Below are 22302 nucleotides of genomic sequence, written 5' to 3' on the forward strand. Positions count from 1 at the left end.
CGGAATACGCGTCAACACAGCGGTTGTACCACCCGTCGTGTAATGAGTAAAACATTGAAACATAAATGTCAAGTACGTGTTGCAATTACATCAATGAAACCTGCTTTGTTCATTCTTTCGGAAGTGTCCACAAGCGTCGAGTTGCGCCGAAAGTGCGATGCCAACGCCGCTTGCCGCTCTGAGGACTCGTGACCCTCTTCTTGGGCACTTAAGGGGCCTGGAAGTGAGGCAAGGTGAAAGCGACATCAAGTACCATTGAAACAGAAGTAGCTATTCTTGAGAGATCGCGTGTTAAGCTTTGTTAAATTCGATAAAGTGAACAATGAGTTACTCACATTAACTGAAGGTTTTACAGTGGGCAAGAATTATATATTCAAGCCACCGATAACCTAGACAGCATTCACGTTCAATACATTTAGTGAACTAGGTTTGCGTGGAATGCTGTATTGTCGATTGCATGGGACACATCCATGAATCAGCACTTTGCATGCAGAGAATCGGACAAGTAGTGCACACTGTGGAAGAAAAACGGTTTCAATCTCAGCTAAATTTGGTTCCTGTGAGGTGTAATCAGGAAAATATGGCAGGTTACGACCCTCTTTCTCTCAGACCAAAGTATGCGTCACACTCACACGGGACGCCAAGCACGAAAGTTATGGTTTTTCTGAAGAAGCCAAAAGTCGCCTGGAGAGCCAAGTTCCCCTCTATGGCCTGGTTAATGGCCGTGACCAGTTGGCAGACGATGCCGCCAACAACAATGTGGAACTGGTCCGCAGGAAGTTGACTCAGGATGCACTGTAGGCAAAGAAATCCAGGACACGATGATTGAAGGTCGTCCAGAGCAGTCAGCAGAGTTATTCGGCAGTTAAAAAGGAGGTGAAACGTCAACCTACGTGGTGCATAACCGTCTTAATTTTACATGTAAGAAGCACGCTCCACTGAGACGTGTGTTAACAGGCTCAAATATTTTACGCTGACCACTCATGCCGATCCTTCCCAATAGATCTATGGAAGTGTCCAGTAGTCTTTATGTATCGTGACCAGTGCTTAAAGGAACACTGAGGAAGCACTGAAGCTGGTTTCAATCGATAGGCTACGATATTCCAATCACAAAGAAACCACTCCATTTGAAAATAGAGCTTTTATTAGCTAATCAAAAATTGCTGACGATTACGTTACTTACTAATGCGAAATTTGAGCGCAGCACATCAGCTGTTTCAGCTTTTCGATATATTGAGGCAAACAATTCGATCAAGACATGTATGTGTACAATTACAGACAAGTAGTTATTTTACAGACATTTTCCTTCTTCAAGAAACACTCCACTAACAGTTCTTGATTGTCATGAAGGTGGTGGTGGTGATGGTGAAAATATTCATTCATAAGGGACAGGAGGTATGTTTGGATTAGCCTGTAAGGGGCCAATCCTTACAAAAACCAGGTGGAGGTCCCTAGTTTGGGACCCCAGTGGCGATGGCCGCCGCGCGGGCGCGTCCAACTAAGGCTTGTTGTGCCTGTAAGCCGTGGCAGCCGAGCAGGGTCGCCTCCCAGTCCTCCCGGGTTGGGTTGGGGAGGTGGGGAATGGCCGGGTTGGAGGGGCAGGCCCACACCATGTGATAGGTGTCCGAAGACACCGAACTATAGTGCGGGCAGTTGCCGCTAAAGGAGGGGTCCAAATGTTTTAGTGCTGCCGGGCACAGCAATGTATTTTATGAAGAGGCGGAGAAGGAGCCGCTCATCCACCTTCTTGAGGCCTTTACATGGGCTAGGGTAAAGGCGATGGCTATCTTGATAGTAGGTAGTGATATCTTTGAACGTATAGACCGGATTAAAATCGGGTTCCTGATCAGGTGGGGAGGAGAAAACAGCCCGGGGTGAGAGCGTGCGGGCGGCTACGTCTGCTGCCTAGTTTACTGCCAACCCCTGATGAGCAGGGGCCCATAGAAGGTAACGGTGTGCGGGGTTCCTATCCCGTATCCAATTTTGGTATATTCGATAGGCTAGGAAGGGAGTGCAGCCTTGTTCGACGTTCCGACAGGTCCCTCACGAGTCGGTGATTATGTATTTTGAATCGGAATGTGAGGCCGCGAGAGCAATCGCGACCTCTTCGGCTTGTGTTGCACTGCGGGCTCTGAAAGTAAGGCCGTTAACTGTTTTGCTGTTGTGAACTACCGCGGCCGTGTACCACCCCCCGTGTTGAGGGCCGGAGGCGTCTACGTAGTATACACCTGTTTTGTTGCCATAGTGTCGGGCTAGCGCTTCCGCTCGTGCCAGGCACCGACCATTATGGTCTTCATGTGACATGTTTGCTGGAAGAGGCCGCACGTGGATGGCACGTCTCCACAGTTCTGGGGTGTGAAACCTGCGTTCCATTGGAGGGGTGTGTTGGATACGGAGTCGAGCAAGAAGGCGGCGACCCGACTCCGTTAGCGACAAGCGCGTGTACTGGTTTGTAAGGTGCGCGTCCCGGAGCTCCCGGAAAGTATTGACCCCATCACTACTTCAAACAGCCGGCTTATGGCCCTTGGTCATGAAGGAAGCTCTGTGGACGGAGAAATAGATGAATATATGCTCGACTTGCTGCACCAATGCGTGGTTCTCAAAGACGAGGTCTGTGCAAGCATTTCGGGAAGTTGTCACAGCTGTGGGAGCCGTTACGAGCGAGAGCAACGGGATCTTATCCCGCATAAGTGGTAAGAAATTCCCGCTTGTCTTGATATTAACATTAAAGTCCCCACCCTCCCTGGAAGGTGGCAGAGTTTCTGGCACAACGTTGTGAATGCCAAAGTATGCAGCGCACATCTCTCACTACCGCCACGTAGCTTAAACCACGAATGAGGTGTCTACTGTTCCAAGAGGACAGTTATGCGCCTTCACTCTGGTTCAGGTGTTCACCGAGATGTATGAGACAGATACTGGGCATTTCCTTTCCTCAAAAAAACACCGAAATCACTTTGGAAATTCTAAAGTGTGCTTGGCGAAAACCTTGTGGTCAACCCACTGCCGCTTCCCCGAACCGCATGGCTCGGAATCACTGGGCCGCTTCTGAGCCATGCGTCTCACTCACTCGACTGCAACGAGACGTCTGGCGTAGGAGCGGTGGTGTAGCGGCCACAGCCGACGCGCGCTCGCTCGTTCTACCCTTTCTCCTTTGCAAGCTCCCGCTCCATTGCTTTCACAGCTTAAAGGGTGTCCAATGCTGGTCACAACCGACAACGGCGATGGCGACGCCGCGAAACGCAGAAACGGGCACCTAAGAGCTGCGGTCTGAAACCAAAACAACGAAATACAAGAGCCCCATCAGCGGCCGATTTCGCAAGTTGGCTGCGTGCGTCGACACCGAATTATAGCCACGGATGCTATGATGCACCGCCACTCATTTAAAAAAATTGCTGGGGCTTAGCTTTGGTTAAGCCTAGGTAATTGCGAACGCAAGTGGTGTAACTTGTAGCATCTTCGATATCCATAGCCTCCATCAGGTTAAACGGTAACACAACAAGAATCTCCACTCGCGTCCGAAGTCTTCCACAGCTATACCGAAGAACCGGCGAGCAGGAGCTACTTTTCTCTACACCCGATAGCGCCTGGATGTCTGTGGTTGCCGTCATGCCGCACGTTGCGACACACATCCATCACCGCAGCAAGGACTGCAAGCTCTTGCAACTTGTATGACGTCAATCGCTTGCCGCCGTTCGCGGGTGACCGACCGGCCGCGAAGTTCTAGCTGCGGCGCGCTGAAGAGCTGACTTGGTGCCCCATCTCTCCCACTGCTATGACGTCAGTAGTCACATGACCGACCACCGACCGTGAAAGGTAGGCTGCGGTACCATGAAGAGGCGACACCTGGCGTAGTATTGCTTTCGCAATAAAAAAAAAACAACGCAAACAGTGCTTCCCGGTTTGGGTAGAGAAAGGTAATTGAATAAAGTTGTCCCGAGGTTTGCTTCAATATTTAATGCTTAACGTGTAGAGTTTCCCGTTTAGTGTACCTTACTTGGTCTTTGTCGGTGAATGTTCGATGATTAATGTTTAATGTGTTCGTTCACTTTCGTGAAAATGTACCACTGTGGCTGACCTAATTATCGTAAGTTGGGAGCGAAACTTGGAAGCTGTAGTTTTCACAATCGGTACCTTTTCTAAGAAGTTTTAAAATTTACAAGAGCGTGAGACAAAAAAACCCCATTAAATTGTAAGCGGGATCTTGAATACCACCAGGTGGTGTCGGAACAGTGCTGTATACTCACAACTATGGACTGCACTGTGGACTGAACCATGTTGGTCTGGAAGAGGGAACACAGAATGAAGAGCAAGAAGGTGGGTAACTATTTGTTGCTAATGTATTTAATGAGGAGCGCAGCTAATCGTACGCACTCTTAGCTTGAGAACTCTAATAAATTGCCTTTATCCAGTAGCACTGTAAAAAAAAAGACGCAGCCAAGGAGAAGCACTCGTTGAGGTGCTTTTAACTTCTTAAGATCTGCGTCGTGCGTTGGAAGATGTTATCAAGTGCGAGTGAAACTGCCCAAGACTCCAGTGAAGTTACTAGTATTGCCGCCTAGACATCGCTGTGATTTTTCACGGTGAAATGACGCTTTCATTTATACTGCTGTGCGTCGCGGAATTCATGAACGCAAATGTCAGTGCAAGGTCGCTCATGATTGTTCCGCAAGTACAGATGACCTGTTTTCAATTTTGTTTACATTTTTTTATTTCTGTTTAGATGTTCTGTCGTTTGCCAATCATTCCGATTTAGTAGCAATCACTGAGGCGGGTTCGATCCCGGCCGCGGCGGTGGAATTTCGATGAAGGCGAAATTCTAGAGGCTCGTGTATTGTGCGATATCAGTGCACGTTAAAGAACCCCAGGTGGTCGAAATTTCCGGAGCCCTTCACTACGGCGTCTCTCATAGCCTGAATTGCTCTGGGACGTTAAACCGCAATAAACGAAATCTAACGATCACTGAGAGAAAGCTCGATCCCCTGAAAGCTGGTGACCAGGAAATGAAACGTCAAACCTTGAAGCACAGCACTTCAGAGGCTTGTCCCATGGACTGCTTGTCCAGTGGAATGCAGCATTGTTAAATTTTTTGCCAGTAAAATTAAATCCTCAGTCATGTGGTCGGAACCTTCTTTTTTTCTTTATTATTATTTATTATAATGGTTTGGTTTACTATGGATCTGTAAAGTAATTTTGTTCTCCATTCCAGTGGTGCGAAAAATCTAGGCAGCGCAGTGCGACTGTTTGAGTCAAAATAACAGATCATACCAAAATAACAGATAAACAACTTACAGTGGTAGATGATCCAGCAGTACACATCATAGCCGAATTTCCTGCGCACTGGAGTGGTCACAGAATGCGATACATGTTATCAAAGTAGAATGGTTTGGTTATGCAAACGTAGCTACAAGAGGCTTTGGTTGCGTCTGCGCGAAAAATGTTTCCCTGAGAAAGCGCGAAGGCAGGTCAAATGAAAGTGTTCACTTGATCGAGAAGGCATTCCCCCTAAATGGGCGGACGTGAAGGAGATAGCAAAGAGTTGTGGCGTGCTCGCTAAATTGCTAAGTTCGAAGAATCGAGTGTCTTCAAAGCTGTGTCGATTGCGATTGATTGCGATTGCTGCTCATGGCGCGTGCTTGATTCGAAAGCGTTCGACGGTCGTTCAATGAGCAGACTGGTAGGTGCGGTCGTATACCAAGTGTTGCAGGGAAGATTTTAGGTAATTCTCAAAAATAGCTTTTTTGAGGTAAAAACGTGGCTTTTGCAGCAGAGTATTACCAGCATTGGTGAACCGCAGAAAACCGGTAAATTGTCTTTAGCAATCCGGTTAACTAATTTTTGACGATTAACTTTTCAACTACTAGAGTCAGGCACCTAATTGCAGTTGGAGATTTGTAGCTGGTCGTTAGTAATAGCCATATCGGTTTTTAGAATTTCAAAAACGCGATTACTCTTGGCCCTGCGGCTCGACAAAATTAAGCTTTTTTTTTTTGACTAGTTGCATGCACTGAAAAGGTGGCTTTAACTGCATATTTTTCGAAAACGCATTTATTTTGGCACGATGTAGCCAAATGTTGTCTAGCCACAGCGCCGAGCATAATCGCTTTTTCAAAACACGAAAAACCGACACGGCTATTACTAGCGACCGGCTAGAAATCTGTAATTGCATCCATTTGCCTAGATGTGACTGAAAAAGTTAAATATCAGAAATTAGTTAACCAACTCACTACTTAAGACACCCGCCGCGGTGGATGAGTAGTTACGGCACTCGGCTGCTGACCCGAAAGACGCGGGTTCGATCCCGGCCGCGGCGGCTGAATTTCTTGAAAGCGAAATTCTAGAGGCCCGTGTGCTGTGCGATGTCAGTGCACGTTAAAGAACCCCAGGTGGTCGAAATTTCAGGAGCCCTTCACTACGGCGTCTCTCATAGCCTAAGTCGCTTTGGGACGTTAAACCCCAATAAACCAAACCAAACTACTTAAGACAATTAACCAGCCTCCCGGTCCCCTCGAAGTTTTTCTTAGTTGATCCATCCGGAGCAACTTTATTATTGATGCAGAAGTAATTAGTGAGCAAATAAATTGACGTGCGTAAGCGAAATCTGGGGCTTGGCGAGGGCGTACGAGAAGTTTTACCGAGTCAATGTTTTAAGGCGAAATCCTTTAATGGCTCTACTGTCATCCGTTAACAAAGGGTGTCACACACGTTTAACTCAGGAACTAAAAGGATTGAAGAAAAGCAATGGTTGCTTCAGATAGAGGAGGAAAAAATGAACCTTGAAGTAGAGTTTGATAACTGTAGGTTAATAAGTTAATTAATTATAGGCAAAAATGTTGAAATTCCGTCGAAATAGCGCGGACGCCGGTATAGCCACGGGAACGGTAGGACGTCACATCATTCGTATGTCGTCACGGCATAGTGAAAATTGTCACAGAATGGTCGGAAAAACGTCGGATTTGTGTCAAATTAGATAGAGAAATGTGTATTTAAGAGTAATTAACAGTTAAGATCCCCGAAAGATGTACAATTTGGGTATTGATATAGCCACGGGAACGGTGTGACGTCACATCCACCGGAAGCCGTCACGGCATAGTGTCCTCGGCTTTCGCCTTTCAACACTTTGGTTGCCAAAGTATCCACGCAATTTTTTACCCAGAAGGCAGCTTATTCTTGATCAAACCTGACGTAACCTGAATGATGATCATAACAATGAGGACTTGTCACTAGACGGAAGCAGTGAGACGTATCTAATTGCATTCTAATCTTAGTAGCGCGAACGTATTGCTGAAGAACGGTTTTTACCGAGCCAAAATTTTCCATGCCAGGCAGCCCAATGTTGATCGACCCAAGGCACGAGTCGTTCTTGACGGGGAAACTAAGGCAGCCGCTTGAATTGCAGAGCTGGTAGTTTTCCAGCGCCCCACTGTTGATACCGGCTGGAAAATTAGCATTACCATATTAGTGTGCGAATATTTATGCTTCTTTTATGGCCGGTGCAAATACGGAAGCATGAAATTAGACACAAACTGAGCTTGCGTCACCTAATTTGATGAGAATGTTACATCTGAACGGCAGCAACAATTATGAGGACAACAAAAATAACAACAATTATGTTGATGCTGCTAAAGACGCCCCATCAAGAAAAACCGATAACATTGAAACGTTCTCTCAGAATATTGAGCTATATGGGAACCACGTGCCTAACATTGCTTCACCAGGGTATAAATTTGGGCAAGTCGGTAATGATCCATAACATAAGAGTAGCGCAAAACCAGGACGACGGACAAAAGGGGAGAGAACACACACCCACAAACTGTAGCGGCAATGAGGGATACGCTCACACATGGGTTTTAGAAGATATGTAGAAAGATGCCCGAAGAACTAGAAATATATTTCACCAGGGTAGAAATTTGGGCAATGATCTGATGTTATGGATCATTACGGACTTGCCCAAATTTCTACCCTGGTGAATCATATTTCTAGTTCTTCGGGCATCTTTCTACAATCTTCTAAAACCCATGTGTGAGCGTATCCTTGATTGCCGCTACAGTTTGTGGGTGTGTGTTCTCTCTCCTTTTGTCCGTCGTCCTGGTTTTACGCTACTCTTATGTTATGGCCTAACAATGCTTCGGGCATTTGCTTGCTATTCTCATTAAATGGCGGTGTCTCTCATAGCCTGAGTCTATTTGGGACGTTAAACCCCATAAACCAACCAACCATCATTAAATGGCGCGTAGCGGTGTTCCCTGTGAAACGTCTTTTATCGAATTCTGCGAATCGTTGTAGTTTGTTTAAGGATTATTTTCAAATTCATCTTTCCAGTGTTCATCAGTTGCAAGAGAATCCCCGAAGTCTTTACCAAACAACTGTAAGCTACAAAGAATTCGATCGGATTCATATTCAAGCCGTAGGCCACTTCATTGCTCCTATAGCAGCCAGCACCTTTGATTGAAAGAAGTCGGTGGGATTTAAGCATTAGGAGAAAATTTGAAACCTTATAATCCTCTGAAACGTTGTTTTTTTAATTCGTGAGCTTTAGCTCAGAGAATAAAAGATAGAATTATGTAAAAGGAAACGGCTTTGCAAAATGACCTGAGTGTCGAAAGATCGTAGATACATATTTTATTTATTTTTATTTATTTGAAATACTGCGGACCATGCATGGTCCTAGCAAGAGGGGCACATTCAAACATTTTGCAATACACGAAATGACAAGCACATGTATCGAGAAAAAATAATAAGTAAGACAATCAATCAAAATTGAAGATATAGACAGGCACCGCAACACAAAACAAACCAAACTCATGAAATAAAGAGATGACGTTCCAACTCTGCTACAAAATTGCTGGACAGAAAAATATGAGAAGGTAATGCATTCCATTCGGATACAGTTCTAGGGAAGTAATTATTTTTAAATGTGTTTGTGCGGGCGAAAATTGGTGCCAGTGAGTGTTCCTGCTTATGTCTGGTTCTTCTCGTACAATGAGCTTTGACGCAATTAGGGAACTTTTTTATTTTTCCTTTCAGGCAGTGATGAAGCATGATCCGCCAGATCTCTTAACCAGAGCTGATTCTTTTGACTCTATGTTTTCTTCACTGCATTTAATTTGAGAGCCATTTATTTCTACGTTTACTTTTTGTATTTTGCATCTGAGCCTTGTATTTATTGCTGTATCTTGTGTTACAACTTGTATTTAACATTTTTCAATTTTGCTAAACCTGTTCTTTTTTTTTCATATATTAAGTATTCGCTCCTCCTGCTTGGGCCTACTGTAGGCCTGCAGTATGTTCTAAATAAATAAATAAATAAATGATGAGGCGACTAACCTTCCTTCGGGATTCTAGGGTCTGAACGTTGTGTTGTTTCATAAGCGTAGATGGTGAATCGCGTCTTCTATATTTACCAAATATAAATCGCACAGCTTTTCTTTGCACACGCTCGAGTTGTATGATATCTTTTTTATTATGGGGGTCCCATTCAACCGACGCATACTGAAGTTTAGCTCTTACGCAGTTGTTATAGGCAAGACGCTTAGTACTGGCAGGAGCATTCCTAAGTTTTCGCGTAAGAAACCACAGTTTGCAAAGTGCAGCAGCAGAAGTTTCTGATATGTGTTTTGGTCAAGTTAATTTATTTGTAAACGTAACCCCTAAGTATTTATATGAGTCCACCTCTAAGATATTATTGTTGTTAAACTGATATGTAAAGGAACACGGGTATATTTGCTTGTTCCGTGTTAAGTACCGTTTTTACCGTTTTTTTAACTGCATATCCCAATTTGTACACCAGTGGGAAATAGCTTCTAAAGTATCCTGTAATATTTCTTGACCCTTTGTGGACGTAATTTTTTTAAACACAACACAGTCGCCGGCAAATAATTGGGCAGAAACCTGCGCAGGAATAACATGTAACAGGTCATTGATGAAAACTAAAAAAAGGAGCGGGCCCAAGACACTTCCCTGAGGCACACCAGAAGTAACATCTAACTTCCGAGAAGAACAGTTCCTAATGGTGACGTATTGTTTCCTATCACTAAGGTAGGCCTTGATCCGAAGGACAATACCTTGAGGAATACCAACACATTCCAGTTTAAACAACAGTTTTGCATGTGAAACCAGGTCAAAAGCTCTAGAGAAGTCTAGGTACAGCACGTCGAGTTGACCGTTCCCGTCTAACACACATCCGAGTTCATGCACAGTCGATAGCAGTTATGTGACAGTGGATAGCCCTTTTCGAAAACTATGTTGGAATTCAGATAATACCTTGTTTCCGTCTAAGTGTTGCCGAATATATGATGCTACAATGTGTTAGAGCATTTTACAGCACGTACTTGTGATCGAGATTGGTCGATAATTCGCGACTGATAAGGGTTCACCTTTTTTGTAAACTGGGACAACACGTTCCGTGTGCCATAGTGCTTGTATTTCACCTGAATCTAGCGATAACTGGAAAAGGTTAATCAGAAATGCCGATATCTGTTCTGCATAACGGTTTAGAAAAACATTTGGTATTTTATCCGGTCCTGCTGATTTGCTATCGTCAGGTTCTAGAAACATGGCTACGATTCCTTCACGATTTACTGTAATACTTTGAGATTCTGTACAGATTAAATACTGAAGTTCGTATTGTTCAGGTTTTGAAAAAAAAAAATGCTCTGGAAATACTTGTTAAAGTGTTCCGCTATCTCCCAAGCATCAGCAGTTAAGTTTCACGAATATTTATGTAAGGTAAGGTATTGTATGTAAGGTATGTAAGGTATTTGAAATAATTAAATAAAAAGCAGATTAATAAATAAATAAGATTGTGAAAGAGAGCAGTGTGTTCTGGCTTGTGCTTGTATGGCGTTGCTTCGCTGCTCCTATAAACAAAAAAGTTGGCCCTTCGGATGCAAAGCGTCTGCTTAATACCGGGATAAAATTCAGAAGTTGCAGTATGCTCACTTCGAATGCCGCGGTTCCCGATTATGAGCAGCAGGGGCGACAGGGCGCTGACGATTCCTAGAGGCGGTTGATTCTGGTAGACTCCCTGAATGACGCACTGCAAAAAGAATGTCGCCGCGGTTTTTCCTCCGCAGAACTCCATCATCAATCGCTCTACTTCCTGGATAGAAACGATGGTAAAGATTGAGGTTACAAAGGAGGATCTCATGTTCAGTTTTACGGATATACGAAATGACGTTTCCGGTGTAGAAAATAACCCAAGCCGCAAGGCTTTCCTTGTGGTGGCGTACGATAAAAAAAAAATGGTATAAACGGAAATTTGAATAGTTGGATGTAGACTTGTGAACCTTCGGTAACGAACATATCAACGTTATTGCCCCTGTTAACTTCAGCGTGAGAAACTTGTGTTTATAAAAAAAATGTAGATCACAACTTGCTTGGTGAAACGACTCACGCACTTCTTTTCCGCCGCATTTAACGGTGCAGTTTGGATAATTGTTAACCGCGGGCAGTTAGGTGGAGAAGGAAATTAGCCCTTACGATCACCTTTTGCATCTTTAGCAGTAACGTTGCTTAAGAGCGTGATCTAAGCGAAATATACAAGCTCATCAAAAATACCTTAAGCGACCGCTTAACTTGCAAAATAAGTTTTAGAAACACAGAAGGTGTCAAGGCTCTGTTTTTACGCGTTAACCTAATTCTGCCCCCGGCCAAGAAAACACGATCTTTCAACGGAGACTAAGTACGACTTCACAGAGATTCTTATAGTGCAGGATAACACTGAAATGTGCAGTGAAGCTCTACGCGCGTTCATGGCCACCACAGTGAATGTTCGGGATCGAGAAATTAGTATTTTAAAAAAGAAAATCGCAAGATGGATCCTCGACGTGGGAAGTAGCGATGACTCTCATGCGGTGCAGGATCCTCCACTTAAATCTTTACTTATGCAGATGCGTGTTCAGTCCCACAAACCTTTGCGCGGCTTGTGGAGGCGTGGACACACTGGAGCACTTTGCTACTGCCTTACCAGAGGGTTTCACATCAGAGAAGGTCGCATCTAGAAATTCTCATTAGAAGCTTGGGACTCACTTTGTCGGTTCCCTTCTCTCCTTCTTTGCTGGCGCCAAAGGTTTTGCATTGCATCCAGTTTACGAGTACCACCACAATTACATAATAGCTACCGGCAGATTCCCTTGCTAATGGTGTCTAGGATTTCTGAATTTAAAAAAGATCTTTCAGCAATTTTCCCGTATTGAATTATCTAATATTCTCTGCTGTTTATTTTTCCTTATTGTTGTTTTTCCTGTTCAATTATTCTGATTTCTTACTAAAAGCAGAACTATTAGCCGCCGCGGTAGGTTAGCGGTTATGGCACTCGGCTGCTGACCCAAAAGACGCGGGTCGATCCCTTCCTCGACGGTCGAATTTCGATGGAGGCGAAATTCTAGAGGCCCGTGTACTGTGCGATGTCAGTGCACGTTCAAGAACCCCAGGTGGTCGAAATTTCCGGAGCCCTTCACTACGGCGTCTCTCATGCCTGGGTTGCTTTGGGATGTTAAACCCAATACATACCAAAGCATTAGCGTGGCACCAATTTACCCACTTCTTTTGACTGTCCTCACTGAACCTCGGTCTATCCCCCGTCGTGGGTATGTGCCATGTCAATAAGGCAAAAACAACAACTTCAGGAATCTTCCGGCATCAGTATTACTTGACACACTAAAGGTCAAAGCGCTGATTTCGCTTACTGTTGTCACTAGCGGGCACAGAGTCCTTTCCAACGTACATTATTTTAGTTATATCTTATCATGGACGGAATAAATTTATGGCTCTTTCTGGCTTGGTTTGTTTGCATGGCAGTGGAAGAAGCATTCTTCGTGGAGAAAATTTCATTTGAAAGCCAACATTTTGTTCCCCTTTGCTCAATTTTAAGTTTTCACGTTCAAGTTGAGACGGACTCCGTGATTCAAATTAGGAAGACAATAAGACTGTACCATAGCCTCAGGGATTGTACCTAAATGCAACTTGATATCAGTCAAGTTTACTAGAGAAACTGGCCGGTGGTGGGGGCACTTGTAAGCTAGCTTTAATAGGAATTCTATCTTAAAGGTGCTCTGTTTCGAAGCGAGAACTTGACTACGGGACCTTAGGCTTCAATCGCGGACCATGCAAATTTGACCTTCAAATGACCTTGAGCTTCGAAAGCAAAGGAAAGGCGCATAATTGGCCCTCTGGGACAGTGGACAGCTTAGTCGCGCTTTAAGTTACGAAACCAATGGAGCGGCAGCTTGGAAAGCAGAGGAAAGGCACATAACTGCCCTCTTGGAACAGTAGACACCTCAATTGTGCTTCAAGCAACGTGGCGGTAGTGACAGATGTGCGCTGCATGAATTGAATTTGGTAACGTGGTGGCAGAAACGCGGCACTGAAGCCATAGGCCATCGGTGTTCATTTTGTTCATTGGCGTCGGCGTTGAAAACGTTTTACACTGCGGTGACTTCAAGAAATGGAAATTTGCATAACTGGCTCCCTGGGTCAGTGGACGCCTGAATTGCGCTTATAGGTACGTGGGGTGATGAGAGAGAGATGTGGTCTGCATGATTTAGCACTGACAACGTTGTGCCAGACACGCGGCACTGCTGCAATAGGCCGGAGCGTTCATTGGGTGAGCAAACTCTCGCGATCAACCATCAACTGGCACCTGCCAGGGTGGCAGGTGCCAGTTTTTAAAGGAAATGCGTAGATTTTTTGTTACAACGCGGTCTATATCTCTCGATGGAGGCTAAATTCCATAGATCATTTTGTGATCTGTTTTCGTCTGTTCTGGCTCGTTGACTATTGGTCACTGCAGAGCCACTGAGGTCACGACTGGCTGCAGGTCATGGACGTATGATATCAGCTTCCGCGAATCTAGAGGCAAGGTTGGTACCATGAACGACACTGTTAGCGAGAACATAACTTCGCGAAAGTATTATCTCATCAGTGATCCATAACACTCTGAGTATGTTCAATAGATGTCCCCTATTTACAGCTGCACAGGGATCGCTGATGCCCTGGAAGGCTAAACATAAAGGCCTCGTTTCCAGTTGAATTATTTTTATACAGCGTAGAAGTAAGGAAAAGATTTAATTGAGTCTCCCGTGGCAATAAGCATCATTTAAAAACGCACCACTAAAAATCTCTGTTTATGCAACTACAATTCATTTCCGCAGAATATTTTATTGCCTTTTACAATCCCAGCATCATAACTTTTATTTCTCAGTTCCTTGTCGTCGAGTACCGTCTGTAGTTTGTATAAAGGATACTTTTTTCGTTTGTAAAGAAATGTCATACCGTTCTGTCGCCAAGTTTCTGGATTTTTTTACCTTCCCCAAATTCTTTCGGCTGTTTTTTCTATCGTTGCTGAACGGATGGATGCATTTTTTTGGCATCCCCTTTGAGTCAGGGTGGTGGAAAGAGTCACATTGCGTGGTGAACTGAACTAATTGTTTAATATTTTCCTATTTTTAAAGTTTTAATATACTGTACACGTGTTTCCTCACCAATACAAGTTATTTCGCTTGTATATTTTAAGCTGAGCTATTTAGGATTCTTGTGAAGGTTCATGCAATAGTTCTGTTCTTCTGAGTGGTAGATTTTGTTCTTCCCGAAGGCTGGTCATGTTCATCTTGAATTCTGGTTGTATAGTGTTGCAGGCTCTTCCCACTGGTCATACATGTATCTTATCTTTGTTCATGCCTACTTCCATATTTTCGATATTTAAGGCACTCTGATCAGCATGAAAAAGAATGGAACTGGTTTTTTTTAATTATTATGCAGTGTTTTCTTCCTGATTTCACTCTTTACGGCTTTTTTATTCGCGCAATAATTCTTATGATTCTATATTTCTCCCTAGGTAGCACTCTTCATGTCGTGGATTTTGTTATGTTCACTGTAACTTTCTTTTCTATATTATTACCGGCGTAGCCTGTCGTAGGGATTCTAATACTTTTCCTCCACAGAGCGTAAATGTTCTTTCTGCACAAGTGTCTCGCCTCTTCTCATTACGTTTACTAGTCTCTCCTGAAACGGCATTTTGTTTTGTTCTTTCAGTCGTTGTACAGAAAACCAACCAATTTCCCTTGCACGACTTTGTCTTTGCTTTGTATTTAACAAGTGCCCTTTGCAGGTTGACGCGCTCTGTGTTTGTGGTGTGCGCAGGCCGCTTTATAAGTTGTCAGTAACAGGTGCTGGTGCTAATCTTCTTTTTCCTCTGTTTTGTTTTACTTTATCAATCACAATGTGTCTGGTAAATTAGGATGATGCGTGGGACATAAACAGTCGCAGGGCCTGATAACTTGAGGTGGTACCGATGCAGTGTCCACTATAAAGATTGCTGGTGCAGATGTGCGTGAAAAGAAGCTGCCAACTTTTCGACTTTTCGGCTTTCGTGAAATACATGCAGGCTCACCAGAACAATTTCTGTCCGAAAAGCTGCCTGCCTTTCGAATGGAGCGAGACATTGCCTTCATTCTACAGATAGTCGCATGAAACACATTCTTCTCATCACTAGAGCCCTCTGCCTCATCATCTGTGAAGGTGACGAAAGCTACTGTGTGGTACGAAGGACTGCAGCGCATTATGATCTGAGGTGAGCTGACTTTTAGGAAAAACGGGACAAGCACAGGGACTGCGTAGAGGAAGCGCTTTGTTGCAGCTGGGTATTTTTCAACCAGGGAAAAGGCTCTAATTATAAAAGAGGGCTGAGGAGGGTGGGAGGACGGGCAATGACTTCTGCCAGCTGTTACGCGAACGGATGGAGAGGAATGTGTTCATTGTTGTCCTGGTGGTTTGATTTCGTGTAAGAGGATTCTTCCTTAGTGACTGCATTGGATGGAGTCCTCACGAATGTTTTCTTTCATTTTAGCAATAGAGGAGGCTTCTATTATATCTCAGGCTTGCTTATTTAAGATTTTTTTTACGATACCTGTTTTTCCGAACAGTCTGTTTCGCACTCTGTATTTCGGCGCACTTGTTTTTAGAGTTTGTGCTGTCCATTTCAATACGAAGTACCAAACAGACAAATTCACAGGTTTTTGTCGTTAGTGGAAGTTTACCTGTGCGACCTTATAGGTTTTATGGGGGTTTAACGTGCCAAAGCGACAGGGGCTATGAGATACGATCTCATATCTTCTCTCATATCACAGAGCGAGCAATCTTATAATCTCGGAAAGTCATCGACAGCCGGATGGAGTGGCAGCGACCGCTGCTGACACTGAAAAAAACTAATTACAATGACAATTACTTTAAAGTTCAAGAAACCACCAGCTTTGAGGAACAAAGTGTCACATTCAGTAAGACAAGAAAAAGTCTTTCAGTTATCGATTAGACCCGTGTTAGAGACTGACATGAACGCCAAGGAGCAAATTCTGGTTGAAAAGAACGGCAGAAATCGTAGAAAACTCACGTTGGCGATCTTGATTATTCCTTGGGTAGCTCCACTTGCCTGCAGTCATAAACAAGGACAGGCGACTGAGCTTGCCAGCTAACACCAAATCATCTGAATTATCGCAATATAAAGCTTTGCATGCGCTAAATAACTGCTATCCCTAAGTAGAACACGTTCTCTACCAATGGAACCGTACAACCGGGGCCGCCAGTTAATGTGGCAGCTATAAAGGAATTCTGTAAAGCGACACACATATTCACCAACGAGGCTGGTCGAGGCCACAGGAATCGCACGGGCGGCCTGAAGACTACGGTTTCAGGCCGCCCTGTTACGCTCAAGCTTCGCCTAACAGCATTAGTGCAGTTTCAAAAATGCCGATACTGCGGAGTACCGGTACAAGAGCTAACATATAACGACATATAACTTTTACTCGTTTATTGCCTCTCCGGCAACTGCTCTTTACCAGTAAAATGATTAAAAAGCGCTATAAGTAAATTAGCGCTGCTCATATAAATTATAAATCGCAGCACAAAACTATCTGAAAGGCGATTAACGATACACTATCTCAATTGGGGAAGTGGGGGCTGTCCCGTTACTTCAGAACCTTAATGTTCATAAAAAAAAAATTAAATGACTGACTGGCTGGGTGACAAGTAAGCACTTTGAAAGAAGAAAAAAAAAACGGTTAGTTTAAAAACATGAAGACAGCTCTGTAAATTGTGCCTCAAAAGGAGAAAACTTACTCTTGTACTGCCGCACAAGTTTGTAGAATTCCCGACGCACTGAAAGAGAAAAAGCATAAAAACCATATATACGGCGCTGTTTCCTTGTGCACCGAAAAATCAGAAAAAAGAGAATATTGAAACTCTAGATGAGGTATTATTTTGATAACTCGTAGAGTATAATTTCGTTCTTGTTTATAAATAGAAGGGAGGGACACATCACGCTGCTGTTAGCGCGCCTCTGACCTTATTACTGCTTGTGTTGAAAGTGTCAGCCTGAATTTATGTTGGCTTTTGTCGCAAGTTATTGTTTTATTTATCTTCCTGTTTTTATTCCAACGATTCGGTTTCAACTTGCTCTTTTCCACGTATACTCCAGTAATACCGCATCATGCATCTCAAACCTGGCGAAGTTTTTGCACCCCTCTTTGTAAACAAGCGATAAAAGTTTCGGGAATTTTAATTGCTATAATTTTTTTTATTGTTATCGGACCAGAACAATGTGCTGACGGGCAAAACTTGAGACTCACCTTGCCGATGTTGAGTATATTGCTGATGGTGATGTTAGTGCAGGAGGCTGCAAAGATAATGTGAAGTAACAAGGTCTTCAATTACGAAAATATTAGGCTGATTCCGATGTGGGGAAAATTTTAACTTTAGCTTACGCACCAATCTGAAATGGCCGTGAGATATAAAGCTGGGTCCTCATTGAGACCTTCTATTTCCTGTTTTTTTTACCCACCGTCTCATCAGTTGCCCCCTCTTCTCTTGAAAACTGAACAAAAGGACCGCATTTGCAAAAAAAAAAAGCAGGCGCTAACAAAAAAAATCAGGTCATCACAATTCTTTGAACATTGCCAACATGATCATTACAAAGGTTTGAAGCATATTTGGCATAATTGAAGTGAAAACGCATATTAGAGGCACACTAGAAATATTTGTTAAGAAAATTGAATCGGGCTGGAACAGGTTATTTAGTGTACCGGTCATAACCTTTACGCGATCACGTGTGTCGGGATAGTCGCTTCGGTTTATGCTTGGTAGCACCTGGTTGCACTAGTCTCTTGTATTTCTTACCACAGGTCGATATTGCTCTCAATCGAAGTGCACGATTTGTTTTGTCCCTTTAGTCCGATTTTATCAGCATGTAGCCCCATCACAGCATAGCTGACAACCAGTGATCAATGAAATCCAAATTCAACAATTTGATCCTGTTACTCTATGCCATATGTGCTCTCGGTGTTTCAGCATCAAAAGAAGAATTTCTTCACTGAATTGTGAAGTACTACTGCTATTAGTAAGGTAAAATTAAGAACAAAGTAATATTTTTTTTTTCGACTATAGGGCGCAAGGTGATTACGCAGTCTATCGTTTGAAGACGTGAAAGCAAGCAAAGCTATTCGTACAATTAATACAAAAAACTTAGTTCTTGATTGCATATAAGTGTCGTGTAAAATGCCTGTACTTACTTTCCCATAATAACGACGTTCGGGATCTGTGTGCCGAGCAGCGGTGCCAGAGGAATTAAGAAGTAGAGACAAATCCTGCAGGCGTGTAATGTTCCCGCTCTGCTTTTTCTAAACGTGTCCTCTGACGAAATTGCTCAAAATATTGTCAGAATTTTTCTTCAGTAGCCGAAATGAATGTCAATATTTGTGAGAAATTGCAAGATTTGAAAACATTATAATGGCGTGATAGCTTCTGCAGAATGTTTGTTTGGTATGTCACCTGGGGATTTTTTAAATTTATTTACAAGATACAACTTCTTTACCGTAGAGTACGATATTAATGCGAGAGAGGGAAATAACTAGAAGAATAAGAATGGGGTGGAGCGCATCTGGCACGTTCTCTCATCATGAATAGCAGTTCACCAATATCCCTCAAGAGGAAAGTACGCGACAGCTGTATCTAACCGGTACTCACATGTGGGGCAGAAACGTGGAGGCTAACGAAGGTGGTTCAGCTTAAATTAAGGACAACGCACAGAGCTATGGAAAGGAAAAGGACAGGTGTAACGTCAAGAGACAGAAAAAGGGCAAAGTGGGTGAGGGAACAAACGCGGGTTAATGACATACCAGTCGAAATCAAGAGGAAGAAAGGAGCTTGGGCAGGGCATGCAAATGCAAGATAACCGCCGGTGCTTAAGGGTAACGGAGTGGATTCCAAGAGAAGGCAAGCGTTGCAGGAGGCGTCAGAAAGTTAAGTGGGCGGATGAGATTGAGATATTTGCTGGGATGGGGTGGCCGCAGATAGCAAAGGACGTGCTTAATTGGAGAGACATGGGAGACGCTCTTGCTCAGCCGTGGGCGTAGTCAGACTAATGGTGATGATGACGATGAGATCCCCGAGTGTTAAAGAACTTAGTACGAACAGGAATGGTACGAAAAAGCTTCCTCTAAAACCTTGGTATAACTCAATATAGAGCAGATAAGCCTTTGAAATGTATTGCTGGAATGCTAATTCCAGGAAGCGACCTGTAGTGTTGTAATAGAAATCGGAAAACTTTATGGCATCTCACTTGGTAGCTGAACCTGAAGTTGCACTTATCTCTTTGGTGCGAGTAAGTTTTGCTGCAAGAACTGTGTGAGCAAAAACACGAAAAATGTCTGCTCCGGTCGTTGTTTAAGCTGGCTCCTGCTGTATGTATTTTACAAACTGCATTGGTCTAGCTCAACCGTGTGCTAAAAGTGTCGCAGATTTCAAACAGCAGCGACGTCCTGGTGCGCTATGTCCGGCTCAGTGTTTGAATTGCCAATGCCTTGAAATCGCTGACGAGAAAGAATTGAATTAAAAGCTCCGTCTTGGACCTATGGACGCCGCTTAAACTTTCCGGGTTTTAAAACTTTTGAGGGTACGTCAGAAAAGACGTTAAACAGTCGACTGCGCGCGCTCGCTGTGCTTACCTTCGTCTCTAGTGCTGTCTTCGTTTTGTGCGCTTGAATTTTCTTTTCAAAAGTGTCACTAGCGTGGCCAAAAGTTAAGCTCTTCATCCTGTTGTGAAGTCTTTGATTCTGTATAGCCGAAGTTACACATAAACCTGACGTACAGTACTCAGCTATGGAAAGGTTCTCTGACGGTAGAAAGGAAAAGAAAAAGCGGCAGTTCCGAAGAGAAACCGCAGCCAATCTCCTGCCGTGGGTATGTGCCATTAAGCCTGGGGACATCATCATCATCTTCAAGAGAAAGCTTCGCGGGGTTATAGCACTGGTGTCGTAGAAGTGAAGCTCTTTCAGCTGCAGAAACTGGAACGAACACGAGGCGTCTTCAGTTTACCGGTCTATGGAGAGTGTTGTTTTATACTGCCGTTTTGGGAACATTTTCTAGGCGAAACAGGCCGCAGCGGTGGCGCAGTGGTTATGGTGTTCGGCTGCTGACCCGAAAGACGCGGGTTCGATCCCGGCCGCGGTGGTCGAATTTTGATGGAGGCGGAATTCTAGAGGCCCGTGTACCGTGCGATGTCAGTGCACGTTGAAGATCCCCAGGTGGTCGAAATTTCGGGAGCGCTTCGTGCGGGGACCCTGGGGCGTGCCCCGAATTCCTGTGTAAATAAAGTTTTTTCTCTCTCTCTCACTACGGCGTCTCTCATAGCCTGAGTCGCTTTGGGAAGTTAAACCCCATAAAATAAAAAAACAAACCAGGCGCAACTAGGCCCACAAATATTCTCGAATCGGGCTACACCTTGCCTTAGCATACCGAGATGGCTTCGGCAATAACGGCCTCGCAAGATCTATATAAAGGAAGCGAAAAAGAAAACCTGTCTATGTACTAATTGCAAGCGGTGTCTTATGATTATATCTGCAGTAAAAAGGAAAGGGGCTATGAATTTGTGTATGTACTTACTCGACGCTGACGCTGCTGCAGAAGTAGTGGCTGCTACCACCAGAAAAGAAACGAAGGCATAGGTGAAGACCATGGCTGTGTTGATTTTCCAGCAGACGGGATTGACGGGGACCCGAGTGGTAGAATCAGTGCACAGTTCTAGTGCCCAGAAATTGTAAGGCTCTTTATAATGAAAATACATGTAGAAGTACACACTGACGACGTCATAGAAATTGCTCTTTTTAATATAGAGGCCGATATAGGCCTTCGCGCATTCATTGAAATGCAAGGTCTGCAGTGCGATTCGTGGCACATGTGTTGTTCGTCGTATTCATTATTAAAAGCGTCTCGTTCAAACGTCCTTTGTTTCTGTGCCTTAATTTTTTGATAACTTTCATAACCCATATAGCAGAAGGTCCATTTGTATTATTCGCTACGCCAGCTAAAACAAAGGTACGGGCTTTGCGTTGGGGCAAAATTATTGACGACGCAGAAGAGCGCCGATGCCATTGACCTCGCTTTGGCGTTTCGTGCCAGTATGCGTTTGCATCAGATAACTTATGCGAAAGGAGTCCCAGCCTCATGACTATTCGGCGCTCTTATTTCAGCTGCAACAAACCGATGCTCTGCGCCGCCAAAAAGGCTGCGCTTGAACTTGCTGTAAGTAGAATGAAAAAGGGAGCAGAAAAAAAAAGCAGGAGTACAAAGCAGCTCGTAGCGATCGGTGCCTGCGAACAAGGCAGCACCGGATGTAAAGCAAGTGCGGAGCTCGGCCACGGTCTGGTTAAGCGTGTGGGCAAGCCCTATACACGAGTGTCCATTGGTCAGCACGCACGCAGTTTTGAACGCTATGTTCTTTCTTAGTCGTTTTTCTGCATTTTGTACGTGGAAGTAGGATAAATTTGAATTGGCAGCAGTGCAGAAATGAGTTAAAAAAGAAAAAAATGTAATCGGCGTCAGGCAACAGTATTTTGAGAATACGGATCCTTATGGATTTGACGAGACTGCACATCTACCCTCCAAAAATTGGCGACGCTAAGCGACATCACAGTCGTCAACTGGTGGCGGTTTTCAGAAGCTTCCAATATTCTGCCAACACGCATTTCAAGTATTCTTTGCCGACTAAACAGTGTTCTTCCTTTCTTGTCGCAACTGTTACAAGCGGACTTCAAGAATGCTGGCCTGTCAGCCAAGGCGTCGCCATAAACATTCTTCGGCACTCAAGCGACTTTCTTTCGCTCCCACAGAAACAGAAACGTGCTTAAAAAACAGTGACACACGTTAAAATTCTAAATAAAAAATTTTAGACCCGCCGTGGTGGCTCAGTGGTTACGGCGCTCAGCTGCTATTCCTCAAGACGCGGGTTCGATCCCGGCCGTGGTGGCTGAATTTCGA

The 22302-nt window shown here is 44.1% G+C and overlaps 1 protein-coding gene across 1 annotated transcript; it reads right to left on the minus strand.

Annotated features, from left to right (window-relative positions):
* Positions 1-68: 68 nt before the first annotated feature.
* Positions 69-21001, minus strand: LOC149348049 (uncharacterized). The gene is made up of 10 exons (XM_089541672.1): positions 20929-21001; positions 17619-17665; positions 17110-17148; positions 16385-16423; positions 10939-11035; positions 7300-7433; positions 5290-5337; positions 4245-4280; positions 633-795; positions 69-217 (listed from the first exon to the last, which is right to left on the minus strand). The coding sequence occupies exons 1-10, from the start codon at positions 20999-21001 to the stop codon at positions 69-71; spliced, it is 825 nt and encodes a 274-aa protein (XP_089397798.1).
* Positions 21002-22302: the final 1301 nt, after the last annotated feature.

The sequence above is a fragment of the Amblyomma mixtum genome, chromosome 4 (assembly GCF_055824585.1).
Source record: "Amblyomma mixtum isolate Tamu chromosome 4, ASM5582458v1, whole genome shotgun sequence".
NCBI lineage: Eukaryota > Metazoa > Arthropoda > Arachnida > Ixodida > Ixodidae > Amblyomma > Amblyomma mixtum.

What these genes read in the sequence shown, in the direction of transcription:
- LOC149348049 (XM_089541672.1), bottom strand. Translation starts at nt 21,001, where the DNA reads ATGGTCTTCACCTATGCCTTCGTTTCTTTTCTGGTGGTAGCAGCCACT. An exon ending in TGCAGCAGCGTCAGCGTCGA is followed by an intron (nt 17,666 to 20,928) that starts GTAAGTACATAC and finishes TTATCTTTGCAG; the next exon opens with CCTCCTGCACTAACATCACC. An exon ending in TTTCGTGCTTGGCGTCCCGT is followed by an intron (nt 218 to 632) that starts GTGAGTGTGACG and finishes CCTCACTTCCAG; the next exon opens with GCCCCTTAAGTGCCCAAGAA.